Consider the following 15,309-nt stretch of genomic DNA (forward strand, 5'->3'; position numbering starts at 1 on the left):
GGTGGGGTAGTGCAAATTAATCATCAAATCCTGAGCAATAAACAATCAAACAAATAAATCTAACTTTCAAACAGCTAAAGACATTGTAGATAGGCCAATACCAACAATAGTGAACGGTGTGACTAGGGTCAAGAAACATGGAAAATCAAATCAACAGTACAATGATTACATCGAAGGTAACATAGATGAAGTGCAAAAACTTGAGAAACACAGAGTCCTGATACTCGGGGATAGTCATGTGAGAGGATGTTCAGACTTAATAAATATGAAGTTAAGTAAAGAGTTTGGTGTCAGTGGAATTGTGAAACCAGGAGCAAAATCCAGAGACATCCTAAATACCAATATTGAGAAAAGCATGTCAAAGGACGATGTTATAATAGTGTGTGCTGGCAACGACGACATTAGCAAGAATAGAGCTAGGGAAGGAATAAGTAGCATAATTAGCTTTGCTAAAAAGACCAGTCACACCAACATTATTGTAATGGAAGATCTACGCAGACATGACCTGGCTGATTGGTCATGTGTCAACAAAGAAACCATATGATTCAACAGACTTCTAACAAGAGGGCTCAAATTACATAAACACGTAACAATCAGCAAGGTAAATCTAAACAGACATCATTTCACAAACAATGGCCAGCACATGAATTACAAAGGAAAAGAAAGACGTGTCAACAGATAGCACAATTGGTACAACGAAAGGTTGCGGCAAGAGCCAATAATGCTATACCACTAGAATACAAGGAGGGAACCGTGCATGAAGAGCCCATGTCAGGAAAACACAAGGAGGAAACTGTCCATGAGGAGAATGCAGAAAGCCAAAGGAATGAAGCTGATGAAACCTTTGTCGACCCATCCCCCAACAGTGTGGCACCACTGGAAGGAAAGCAACATCAGGAAATTCGGATGTTAACTAGGAAAAGGAAGCTCCCAGAAAAGCTAAGTAAAGATTTTTATAGATACGAATAGTACTGGTACTCTCAAGAATACTAATAAAATATGTTCAACCATCCAGTTATTACATCAAAACGTTAGAATCGGATATACTCTGTATCACTGAACATGGGTTGGATGAAAGAGAAATAGGTTATTATAACTTTGAAAACTATTCCTTAATATCAAAATTCTGTAGGAAAAATAAATTTCATGGAGACTCTTGCATTTATGTTAAATCTAGATGCAAAACCCTGTAACCTGTTTGAAAGCTTAAATCAAGAAGAACACTTTTGAGGCCAGCACAATTGAACTTTTACAATTTAATACTATCATAATCTGTATATATAGAACCCCTAATAGCAATATCAACATATTTATAAAAAACTTGGACACAATACTTAGCAATCTGACCAATAAAGGAAAGAACATTATTATAGCAGGAGATCTCAATGCAGATTTTCTAAAAAGAATTGTAAATCCACAACGACAGACAATGCTAGACTCATATGGCTTGCAAGCAATAGTTGATGTCCCAACAAGAATAGGACCTAAAAGCCAAACAGTCATAGACCAAATAATACTAAACAAGGGCTTGTGGGAATACAACTTTAAAGTGGTGGAAACAGGTCTCTGACCATAATGCCCAAATACTACAAGTACAAATGCTTTATAAGAACAAAAAAGGACAAGGTAGACTAACCAAAGAGTTCAGATTAGCTAGATCTTATAGTGAGGAAAACGTACAATATCTAAACTATTTACTAGGAAAAGATACCTTGGAGCCTATTCTTAAACAAAATGAGGCAAATGATGCATACAATGAATTTTTAGGCATCTTTCAGTACTATCACAATATACCTATGCCTAAAAAATGGGTAAAAATTAAGCATCTGGGAACAAATCAAAAGCCATGTGGGATTTAATAAAAGAATTAGGCAATCAGCAAAAAGTTCCAAAGAACATTGAATTAAGAGTGAATGGAACAACTATACAGGATCCAAAAGTTATAGCCAATGTTTTTAATGAATACTATACTAACATTGCCCAGCACATCCGAAGTAACAATCTGACAGCACAAAACAATGAAGACAGGATAAACACAATAAAATACAATAGCAATAGCATGTTCTTAACCCCAACCACTGAAAGGGTTGGTCTGAAAGGTCTACCACTGGTAGACATAATTAAAACACTGGGTAACAAAAAATCAATGGTCACTGATGATATTCCAGAGTTAATTATTAAAAAATGTCATCCTCAACTAGTAAATGCTCTAACATAGATAATAAATCTGTCATTTCCCCGACCAACTAAAAATAGCAAAAGTGAAACCCTTGTATAAGAAAGCTTGTACTGCAGATGTTGGGAACTACAGGCCAGTGTCATTAATTTTGTTTTCTTTTTTCTCAAATCGAAAAAATTATGGACAATAGACTTTTATCACTCATAAATAAGTACAGCATAATCAACAACAAACAACATGGATTCTGCAAAGGAAAATCAACACATACAGCAATCACAGAATTTACAAAAAGGGTTTACAAAGCACTAGATGAAAAAGAAATGAGTATAGGGATATTTTTGGATTTATCAAAAGCGTTCGACCTAGTAGATCATGATATATTGCTAAGTAAGATGGAAAGAATAGGAATACAAGGGGTTACACTAAGGTGGTTCCAAACATACTTAGAAAACAGAACAAGTGGTAGAAATTACATACAGATGCAAAAAAATTAATCGTAACATTAATTACCTATCCTGAAAGAGACCCATCAGCTATGGCGTCCGACAAGGTTCCGTTCTGGGACCAGTGTTGTTTCTGTTATATATAAACGACCTGGAGGCCAGCATAGAACATGGGAAACCTACCTTCTTTGCCGATGATACTAGCATTTTTATAGCGCTAACGAAATTCAAAGGAAAACAAATGAAACAATAAACAAAATCACAGAGTGGTTTGAGAGGAATCGATTAACTATTAATAAAGACAAAACAGTAGCAATAGCCTTCCCTCATCCTCAAAAACTACTACTTGAATGCCCTCCAATAAAGATTTATGACACAGTTATCAACTACACAGATACTCAAAATTTCTGGAGTCTGGCTAGATAAGCATCTAAGACGGACTATGCATACGCAAAAGCTAGCGAACAACTTATGTAAAGTATGTTTTGGCCTAAGGGTAGTTAGAAGAGTAACTGGACTAGAGACTGTCCGCACGTTATATTATGCTCATTTCCAATCTTTGTTATCATATGGACTGATATTTTGGGGCAACTCGGTAAATGCAAAATTGATCTTTAAATTACAGAAGAGAGCTATAAGAGCTATGACCCAGGTCCCAAAAACGACTAGTTATAAACAAATTTTCAAATCATTACATATATTACCTCTACCATCTTTGTACATATATGAAACTCTAATATACATAAAATCCAATTCGAATGATTTCACAACCAACTCAGGATTACACTCATACAGCACAAGGAAAAAAGACAACTTGCACGTCATCCCATGTAATACAAGTCTATGCAAGAACAACTTCAACAATGCAGGACTTTGACTGCTAAATCATTTGCCATGATATATTAAAGATATACCAGTACTATGTAAGTTCAAAAACGCCTTGAAAACTTACCTACTCGATCATTGTTTTTATAAAGTGGATGAGTTTCTCTCGTGTGAGACAAACACTATTCAATTATAATCACATAATTCATGAATAATCGGTTTTGGGAATCCCTACTGCGCAGTTTTCCTTTCTTTTTTCCAGCAACAAAGATAACACAGTCGGAGATGTACCTGAATGGGCTACTCTGGAGAGATTGCAGATACCAAGAAGTTGCACCAGGAAGGGCGAACAGATGTAATGAGATGTTGCAGTGTAGAGTCTACAATGAAACGTTATACCAGTGCTATCACCAAATTCACCAATATTATCTCTAAGGCTGTGCCATAGCTTAAGTGGTTAGTCACTACTGCTGCGGTCTAGTCAGGTGGGATTTGTGATGGACAAAGTGGTGCTGGGGCAGGTTTTCTCCGAGTACTTCGGTTTCCCCTGCCAATCCTCATTCCATCAAATTCTCCAGAAGCATAATCACAGTACAGGTACAATAGGACATATGGAGGCTGACGTACCGAGGGGACCCTTTGCCTATTTGAGTCCTATTAAGGATTTCTATTGTTTTTTATGGTCACCATTGATGTAACATCCTGGCATTGGAAGAATTATTGCACTAGAATTAGCAGTGGGCACTAGTATATAAAAGCAAGCATGAAATATTTTGAAGGCTGGAAATGTGAAGAATGTTATGTGAAAGTAGTATACCTCTATGACCCAATATTGCACTGGACAAACAAGGATGTTTGGATGTAGAAATATTGCACTTCCTGCCTATTGCACATTATCATTCCAAACCTTATAGCAACATGAAAGTATTATGAAAATTGTGAAATTTTGGGGGGAGGAATAGTAGCAGTGTTGTCATACATATACTGAACCCCAGTTTAAGACATGTGCAAGGCAGTAAATTTAGGGTCATGTAGCATTCTAATATGTTTACAAAGACAAAGAAATGCTCTCAGATAAAATCTAACTTTCCACAAAGGTGCAATGTGAATGAGTGTTGGCAGGCTCTACTGCAGGAAGCGTCCATTGTCAGAACTCAGGCATATTGGACAACTGCAGTGTGTGTTCACATTTTAACATGGTCAGGGCATGGCAAATGGCAAAGAATAAGCATTTAGGATAACTTGATTATTTAGTCACTTGTTTCTTGTGGAAATGGAACAGATGATATGACAATTAACAAGTGAAGCTGAGGTAAGCCATGTAATTAGATCGTGCTCATTTTACACCTGAATGAAAACAAAGAATCTATGAGAGATTTCAAGTTCTTGGCTTTAAAGTGCCTGTCCATTATAAGAGGGCAAACATCAAAATATGTCTAGTAGCCAAGCAGTTTGTAAGTCTGCTTTGTACTGAAAATGGCAATATACAAGATAGCTGAGAATACAGGAATGAGGAAATGGTCAATATGTAAATAATTTATATCTGGGTGAAGATTAATGGCCTACAAACCTTTAAGTGAATTAAAATGATATGCTACATGACTTATTCAAAATTACAAAACTCTTTTCATTTCCATATTATTAAAGATAATCACTCTAGCTCAAGGGCCTCCAAACTACGGCCTGCGAAAGAATTGTGCAGAACTGCACCAGTCTGTACATAAGTGTACGGAGAGCAGTGTGTGTAGTGTAGTTGATGTGTATAATAAAGTAAGTGATTATTAAAAGTCAGTGGTTACAGTTACATAATATTCAATTTGTAATTGAATAAATTTATTCATATATTTGCTTGTACAGAGATCTCATAATTTTAATAATTTCATAATTATACATAAATTAATTTATTTAAACATTTTAAATTAACAAGAGTGTACATAGTAAAATTATTAGAATATTTTTTATTTTTATTCAGTATTCATTTTATTATTAATTTTTGTATTATTATTTTTTCAAGTTTTAACATGAACGGAAAAAAGAAAAGAAAAATTGATGATGGAATGTCGTGAGTTTAATGAAGAATGGGGCGTAAAATACTTCTTCATACAATCGAATTCAGAGGCTAAAGCTTATGTCTGATATGTAAAGATACTATTGCTGTGTTGAAAGAATACAGTATACATCGTCACTATGACACGAAGCATGCTTCAACGTTTTCACAATTTAAAGAAAAGCAGCATTCAGATAAGTTTGAATCATTCTGTCATCGTCTGCGTTCTCAGCAAGACTTATTTATGAAAGCAACATCAGAAAATGAAGCCTTAACCTTGGTAAGCTATAAGGTTGCTTATGTGTTGGCTAAAAAAGGAAAACCATTCACTGATGGCCATATCATCAAAGAGTGTATGATGGAAGCAGTGACTGAGTTGTGCCCTGAAAAACTTAATCTTTTTAAAATGATAAGTCTTGCACCAAATACTGTTGCTCGTTGGATTGAAAATATGGGAAATAATACTGTCCAGCAAATTGTAGGCAAAGCACAGTGTTTCAGTTGGTATTCTCTTGCGCTGGATGAATCAACTGGTGTTTGTAACACCTCTCAACTATTAGTATTTTTTGTGGCGTCGACGATGAACTTAATGTCACACACGAATTAGTGTCACTTCACAGCATGCATGGCACCACAACAGGAAATGATATCTTGAAGAAATACAAATAAACACTAACAGAATATAATTTGGACTGGAACCGTCTGCAGTGCGTGACAGTTGATGGAGGAAAAAACATATCTGGTATAAAAATAGGTTTGGTTGGCCAAATCACAAAAGCTTCTGAGGATGCAGGAATATCAAAGCCAATGTTTCTTCATTGTGTTATCCACCAACAAGCATTTTGTAGAAAACATGTTTATATGAGCTCTGTTTTAAAACCTGTTATTTCTATAGTTATTTTCATTCGCTGTCATGCACTTAACCATCGCCAGTTTCGGTCTTTTCTCGAGGAATGTGATTCCGAGCTTATTGACCTGACATATTATACTGCAGTTCGATGGCTTAGCTGTGGAAAGGTTCTTTCGCGCTTCTTTCAGCTCAGGAATGAAATTGATATATTTTTACCGAGAAAAACCATCATGAACCACTTTTATCAGATACCAAGTGGCTTTTGGAAATTAGCATTTCTTGCTGATCTGGTGAACCATATGAACAATTTGAATTTAAAGTTGCAGGGAGAAAATAACTTAGTCTGTGATTTATTTGCACTTATCAAGGCATTCAGAGCAAAGTTGATACTTCTAGAAAGCCAAGTGAAAAATTGTAATTTTGTTCATATGCAGAGTTGCATAAAAAGGGTGAAGCAGAATTTCTTTCCTCGTTTACAAATTTAGTCATTTCAGATTTGAAAGAACAATTTCGGAAGCGATTTGCTGATTTCGATGCCAGAGCTCAGGAAATTAGATTGTTTCAAAATCCGTTTGACTGTAATGCTGGAGATGTCCCAAGTCAAATTCAAATGGAAATTACTGAACTGCAGGAAAATTATCATATTAAAGACAAATACAAGGAAGGAAATTTGATCGAATTTTATAAATTTCTGAACTCTGAGCAATTTCCAAATTTAAAGAAATTTGCTTGTAAATTTATCTCCATTTTTGGGACGACATATCTGTGTGAACAAACTTTTTCCCAGATGAAGTACATCAAGTCGAAATACAAGGCAAATTTATCCGATGAACATTTAAAATTGCTACTTGTGATTAGCATTTCAAATTTGAACCTCAATTTAATCAGATTTTAAGAATGCAAGAAAAGTTCCATCATTCACATTAATTGTTTTATTATAATTTGTGATGAAAATATGAGCATTTGGTGCTACTGTCTGTTGTCATTAATATATGATAATTTATTCTCATGTACTTTGTATTTAGTTTATGAAATTCTGTGCTTTCAATAAAACTCATATAGCTAGAGTTATTAATTTCTCATTTTATCTGGCCTGTTGAAAGTGCTGAATTACCTAATGTGGCCTGCGTTTCAAAAAGTTTGGAGACCCCTGCTCTAGCTGAAACATTAATTACTGACTTCTCAAGCACCACAAATGATGAGCTATATAAGTTACTATTGTGTATTTGTATACTGACAACAGAAATTTCAATTTTTAAAAGTGTTTGTATTTTATCTTTTCACAAGTTGAAACCTCTTATCAACTATTCCTTTCACTGATCATTCTTGTAAACTACCTCACTAATGTACAAATATTAAATGGCTGCATTTCACTCTTATACAATACTGATAGGTTTATTTTGAACATACTGTGTATATGATACCATCTAATGAATGAATACTAAAAGAAAATAGTGATAGATTCAATTACAAAAGACACGTAATTTCATTTTTTTTCTTGAAGATTGTTGATAATTATCTGATTAACTGAATACACAACAGAGTGGATCATTGAAAAAAAATATTACACATTACTGCATATAGAAAGCATGGTTGATTATACTTTGTGTGAAGGAAACTATAAAATGCTTTTCTAATACTGTTATTACCCAAGTTTCTTGAGAAGACTTTCTAGTGCTACACATTTTCTTCTTTCCACTTGTATCACCTCTGCATGCATTTCTTTTAACAGAGTCAGACGGTGCTCTTCGTCTATCCTGTACTGTTTCATGAATTCCAGGAACCAATATGGTGGTGTTTCTGTAGATCCTTCACAATCACTTAATAATGACTTATTGCCATACACTGAAAAAGTTTCTGTGTTAGGTTTCTTATTAACTGGAATACCATTTTCGTCACATAAAACAATTTGAGGGTAAGAAACTATGTGATTGTTAAGACTGGATACATCCAGTACCTCAGCGTATACTTGAGGTGCTACGACAGCTGATAATCGAGGTAACTTAGAGGAGCTGGCAGTTAGTCCTACAGGAGATGTCCCTGCAGAGATAGATTCTTGATCATCCAGTGATGGAGGGGACAATGTACGGGATTTTCGTAGCCCCTCATCACTTCCTTGAGGAGTAAACAGTTCTTCCAGATCACTGTAAAACTCCCATCGTCTCTTACTCTTTGCAGATCTGTGCTGATTGTAATAGATAGTTTTGAAGGTGTGTTTTAAATTTCTCCATTTGCGATCACACATATCCCATGTGACATCACATCCTCTTTGGCACATATTATTTGCTAGTTCATACCATAAGTCTTTCTGTTTCTTATGAGGATTCCTGAAGTCTGTAACTAAATTTCGATATTCCTCTATCAAAATCTGAGTCATCCCACGTGTCCAGGAGGCTTTATAGGTTTCTGTTAAGAAATAAAAATCTTCCTCATTGATCCTAAATATACTGCCTTCACTTCAAAATATGCTTCCAGAAGGCAAAGAAAGGTACACAAACAGCAAGCAAGGCATATATCAATTACATGAAAGCTTATTTGCAAAATAATTGCTAAGAGCAGCTTCCAGCTGATCTTTCTTTCAGCATGACACAAGGAAGTCAGCTTTAGCTGTTCTCATTATTCCTGTCACTCTACAGTATAAATTTTCACCTTTGGTGCAACCAAGTACCTAGCCAAAGTTATAGCACCAGGGGTCTATTGTCATCATATTAATATAAAATCATTTATTCAGTTTTACACATCTCTTCAGGAAAGCTATTAAAATTGCTCCATCCATCCACCTGTATGCATGAAACAACTTGAGAACAGATTAAAATGTAAAGTTATCCCTGTAACAGGCCGTGAAGGCCCATAGGGTTGTGAGACATTGAGGGTCCAACATCATCTAGACAGTCAGCTCATAAATGGCTGTGAGGCTGTCAGCGTTACATGCCTGCCACCCTTTACCCCCCCAGGAAAATACCTGGTACTCATTTCTGTTAAAGGTTGAGTCAACCCCAAGGCCATACTGTGCCTGGAAGGATGGGGGGGGGGCTTGTTGGGACTCGTGTCCATGACCTTCCGACTTGTAGCATAGTGCCTCAACAAACTATGCTACCAGAAACTTAGTCTTAACTAGTCAGGTTACCTAAAATAAGGTACTCATGGAATTAAAAGAAGCACAGAAATCACTTCCATTCTCACACTGGCCACATTTTCTTAAGGGTAATATGAACAGCATGGCATTCATAATTCTTTCTGTAAAATGTGTCTGGATTAAGTGATACAGTAGCTCTTCAAATAGATGCAACAGGATAAATGCCTCCCAACCTCTTCATCTGAGGATGGATACAGAGCCAGTTTATGAAACATTGTTCCGTTCATGAAACTATGTGACAGGCAATGTCATGCACCCATTAATACTACATGCAAGAATGAGTTAACTGAAGGATACAGTTCTTCAGTTCTACCTCTTGTATGTGATCTGTAAAATCAACTCAGAAATTTCTCAAAATTCTAACAGAGTAAAAGTTCCCTATAGCAAAGTTTGTGGGCCTTGAAAGGCATGTACCTTTGACATCCCACAGTACCTTTATGCAGAGGTTGTAATTCATACAAAAATGTATTGTACCATTTCAGAGCCCTGTTCCCTCAACCCACTTTTGTCAGGTTAATTATATGTGGGTTCTACTGTTATATATTTGGTGGGGATCTTTTCTTTTTAGATCATACAATACTACCATCTTGATTTTAAAAACATTTGTAATGGTATACAAGAATACAACAGAAACATGTATTACCTAGGGGTTCATCTGGTGAACAGATAATGAACTTTGTGTCTCCATGTTTGACTTGCTTCAGTTTTTGATATCCATCAGCCTGAGAAATGTACTGATGATCCACTATGTCACACTGCATGCTGACACTTCTCTCCTCACCATCCTCTTCCTCAACCTTGTCCTCTTTATCACTTCCTTGAAATTCTTCTGCTTCACACTGAGTTGTATCACCATCATGTGAAACTTCAGAAACCGCAAAGTCTTCAACATATAAATTACTTGAATATGAGGTCCTCTTTGCTGAAAAGTAATCAGAAGAAAAGAAAAGTAACACAAAATAAGAGGTAAAGTCACCCTCTGAGTATTTTTTTTTCCTTGGCACTACAGCCCCAGTGGGCCTAGGCCTACCTCCATGAACTTCTCCGTTCACTTCGGTTTTTCTAAATCTTAGACATATGGTAGGACTCCTTGGGTGGGTGATCAGCTTGCTGCAAGGCCTCTACCTGTACACAAACACAGAAAAACGCACACAAACATCCATGCCCTGAGTGGGATTTGAAACCACGATCCCGACTTCCGAGTGAGCGAAGACAGTGCACGCCTTAGACCGCTCAGCTACCGTGACCGGCATCCCTCTGAGTATACATCTATGTAATTTACTTTCTTATGCTGATTAAATACTCTTAAAACCCTGACATGTTCCGTTCATACATGACCATCTTCAGGGAGGATACCAAATATTAAAGGAAACTTTACAACCTGATAATATGAATAAAAGATTTAAAATGTCAGTTGTAAAATTTTGACAGAAAGTTAAAATTATATTAAATTTCACTGATGTGAACCACTGTTAAATGCAACTTCCACCATAACTAGAACATCATATTATATGTGCTGCTGTCTCATTGTGACTGGACTTAAGAAGAGAAACTGGGGCAATCACCCTTTGGCCTCCAGAAAACAGAAACATAAGGCACAGATGGTATTGAGACATCCACTTTCCTAAAACCATGAAAAGTTGGCTTGTATTTTAGTTATCAGAAGAAATACAAACCAAAACAACAAAAAAGAAATGTCATAACCTAAATTTGTTATTATTGATAGGGACCCCCCAAAAAGGTAAATCTGGCCCTGTGCCTGACGCTAGTTTTTTATTTTGACTGTGAAAGGTGTAATAGCCAAATTAGCCCCATAAAAAAATAAAATTTCTACACAGAAATGAAGCAACAATAATGTATGCCACTCATTGTGACTATACAGTCTAACACATGAAATGTCTTCACCTGCTAAAACACTGGAATCGTGGATTTGAATCCTACTCAAGGCATGGATGTCTGTCCATGTCTGTTTGTGTTGCTTTGTGACAGCTGATCACCCATCAAAGGAGTTCTACCAATGTCTATAAAATCCACAGTTCCATATTAATCTGATGGAACTGGCCAGATGGCCTAATATGAAAAGCAGAAGAAGAATAAGTATAACATAGGAACATTACCAACCATTCAAAAATTTTAGTTCTAAATTCTTGATTATGTGTTATGGGAGAGATGTGTAAAAATAAACTTCTTTGTAACATGAAATATGCAAGATAAATTTCCTGAAACAATTATTTTAATGCATCAGTAAATTATGGAAACTCAGTTAAGTTTTTCAAAAACTAAATCCTATATGAATTCCTCCATTTTCAGAAGTCATTGTAATTGCCGTAGCATATAGTACTACCAAAATCTATTTGATGTGGCATATTTGGTTTTAAAAATATTTTATGTATTTTATAATATTTTGGAAAGAAGGGGGGTTGAAAGGGAAAGAGAAATATAATATTTGAATGTGTACATTCAACAAAGTGTTTAGGATGCAGAAAAGGATAATTAGGATTATAACAAATACAACAAAGAGAACATCGTGTCGTAGTTTGTTTCAAGAATTGGATATCCTCCCCCTACAAGCTCAATATATATTGTCGATCTCTCTGTTTGCCATAGTAAATAAGGAATTGTTCACATTCAACTCACAAATGCATAATTGTAGTACCAGATCTATCTGTGATCTGCATTATCCGCAAACTAGTCTGACACAATTCCAAAAAGGAATATGTTACATGGGGGTAAAGATCTTTAATCATTTGCCACCAAAAATCAAATCTATGTCTAATGACTTGAAAAATTTTAAAATTCAGTTGACAACATTTTTATTGCAAAACTCTTTTTATACATGTGATGAATTCTTTAGTAACAAATTTGCCTAGAAATAAGGATAATAGCATAAACAATTTTAATATTGCATAATTTTATGTATAGTGATGTAAGACTGTTTTTTTGATATAAATTTAACACATTTTTTTTATCTATTTTAATGATTATGAACTGTACATATATATTTATATTTGTGTTGTACTATATTAATTATGTGACTGGTTCTATATCTATGTATATGGATTTATGGAATATACAATAAATGAATGAATGAACAAAAGGGAATAAAAAAAGCCCGACTGAATGTTGTTTATTATAACTACTCGATGATATGGTTTTACATAATGTAAATATGTACCTCAATACACTGGAGAATGGGGGAAAAAGCACGCGATTGAATGTTGCTTATAATAATTACTTTGAAAGGAAATGGATAATTTGTTTCATAATTATATAATTTCATTATACTGTTAGTCACTGACAGAGAAGAAAATAAAACATGGAGAGTGTTTTAAATATTAAAAAAATATTAGAAAACAAATTTATTACGACTGCTGATCGAGAAAAAAACACGAGAAATTAGTTTTTTTCGTTTGTTTTATAATTCTGTATTCCTATTAAGTTGCTACTTTTCGGTAGAGAAGAAAATTAAAAGTGTAACTTAAAATGTTCAAAGAACAAAACAAACACCGTGGCATGTAGTCCGCAAGTGAACTATACCGACCGAGAGACCGCCGCTTGTTGGTGAAGTTAGTGTCAACTTTGGCGGATAGAGGGTGTCGCGTGGTCAGCGTAACGGGCCTTTTCTGTAAAGTAAAAAAGTAAAGCTATCCCCGTACCAGGCCGTGAAGGCCCATAGGGTTGTGAGACGTTGAGGGTCCCACATTATCTAGACAATCGGCTCAAAGATGGCGGTAAGGTTGTCAGCCCTACGCGCCGGCCGCGCTTTACTCCCCAGGAAAACTATTTAATTAATTCCTTGTGCTCATTTCTGTTAAAGGCTGGGTAAACCCCAGGACCTAGTGCGGCTGGAAGGATTAGGTCAACTGAAAAAAATCCAATGACCTCATCGGTACTTGAACTTGTAGCAGTGCACCTCAACCACTACGGTACCGCGTGGCCCCCGGGCCTTTTCTGTATTTAACAAGATTTTTTCTACAATAAAAAAAAGATCCTCACGGCCGTTAATCTCGGTTTTCTACACTGGAGCCGCTATTTCCTTGAAATAGCTTCTCTGTTATCCTCGTGAGGCTGAGTGGACCCCCTTCCAGACCCAATACTTCTCAGAAAACCTAGTAGCGACGTGAATCGAACCCGGGACCTCTGGATTTGTAGCCAGGAACTCTAACCACTAGACCGGAGAATACTTTTCATGACCAACCCTCCTGCGCTCCCCTTCAAGTCAGAACCAAAATGTTTACAACTCTATACAATTGTGTACTCAATCAGGGAAATGGGACAAATTCCATAGTCTTCTTTGTACTCAAAAATCCTGATATGTATCAGGTGAATAATGGCATACACAAATTAAGTACTAGGTGGCATAATAAACTACATGTTTCCTTTGTGAGATTATCTTCCATTCAAAAGAGTGTGCATTTTTCATCCATTAGAATATTTAATAACCTGCCATACAATATATATTCCTTGAAAGACAATATTAATACTTTTAAACAAAGGCTAAAAGATTATCTTATTTTAAATGCATTTTATTCGGTGGATGAATACATGGCATACAGGCAAGCATAATACTTTATTGTTGTTTTTCCAAGATTATGTATTATCTAGATTTGTTATATGACTGTTTTTTATTTTATTATTGTGTTTTTATTTTATAATTCTTGAATATTTTAATTGTTGAGACTAGATTGCATTTTGCTGACGAATTCAATATCCAGTCCGGTTTCCGGACAATGGATCTGTGAAATTATGTATCTATGTATGTATGTAAATTCAAGCACGTCATTCAAACACCGGAAAACCCAACAATGGTCCACGGCAGTCGGTAATAACAGAGAAGTTAAACAATAATTTACCGTAATCTACACGATAACGAAGACAGCGAATACGACAGCGAGTCTAAATATAATGTACAAGTTTATGCTTATTGTAAAATATATTAAGGTCGTTGTAATTACCTTTCTTTGTTGTTGATATTGAACTTCCCTCCATTTCGAAATTACATATTATTTCAGAGCTCACATCAGTTACAACAACCGTTGAAATAAGCTCCAAATGTTGCACAAGACCAATTACAGAGTCTGTCGACCATTAATGAAAAAAGAATCGAATATCTAGTACCTTTTATGCAAATATCAAATATTTCAATGTATAATGACTTCTGAATTATGATATCACCCTATCACTGCAACTTTAACATATTTAATTCAAAATTTACATATTAAATGTAATCAGAAATGGCTTCTAAAAACTTTTCACCGTACCCTCAACGAACTCAGCACTTCAGCGGAACTAAGCGATCCCTAATCCCTAAGACCAGAGTATGGCACAGATACGACCAACTGGTATAGCAGGTATGGACGTGCTTAATAGTCATATACGCATATAACCACTGCCATCTCTACGCAGATCATAGTCTGGAACCACTCACAATACACCTATCGTATCTTATTTGTTTCAACTGCGTAAAGATGGCAGCAGTAATGCTATTGTTATGGCACGGCTAACATTTTGCACGCAAATCATATTGAGTTGCCAGGCGCTAGATTCTGTAGCTGTCTAGCGCGGTGGAGCGTTTGAAGTTGAAATACGGTAAATATAAATTTGGCTTTTGAGTTTATGCATTGTAACAAAAAACTGAGTATCATGATAGAATATATGGATAAAGTACCTATTTTTACTAACGATAAAGGAGAACCATACCGATTATTTATACACGAGTGCCCAGAAAAAGAAAGAATTGCCGAAATGATCGAAGTAAGTGAACGTAACCTAGAAACAAAATGTTATATACGTTATATAAATGTTGAAGTACGCGAATGGAATATTTGT

General features: G+C 35.6%; 1 protein-coding gene across 2 annotated transcripts; it reads right to left on the minus strand.

Moving 5' to 3' along the window:
- Window positions 1-9: 9 nt before the first annotated feature.
- LOC111865461 lies at window positions 10-14,791 on the minus strand. Of its 2 annotated transcripts, none has more exons than XM_023853550.2 (3): window positions 14,436-14,791; window positions 10,124-10,402; window positions 10-3,827 (listed from the first exon to the last, which is right to left on the minus strand). In XM_023853550.2, exons 1-3 carry the CDS (start codon window positions 14,467-14,469, stop codon window positions 3,748-3,750), a joined length of 393 nt encoding a protein of 130 aa, XP_023709318.1. In that variant the 5' UTR covers window positions 14,470-14,791; the 3' UTR covers window positions 10-3,747. The 2 variants fall into 2 exon arrangements, with proteins under 2 accessions (XP_023709318.1, XP_023709300.1); XM_023853532.2 differs by lacking the exon at window positions 10-3,827 and adding an exon at window positions 7,942-8,750.
- Window positions 14,792-15,309: the final 518 nt, after the last annotated feature.

The sequence above is a fragment of the Cryptotermes secundus genome, unplaced genomic scaffold (assembly GCF_002891405.2).
Source record: "Cryptotermes secundus unplaced genomic scaffold, Csec_1.0 scaffold944, whole genome shotgun sequence".
NCBI classification, from domain to species: domain Eukaryota; kingdom Metazoa; phylum Arthropoda; class Insecta; order Blattodea; family Kalotermitidae; genus Cryptotermes; species Cryptotermes secundus.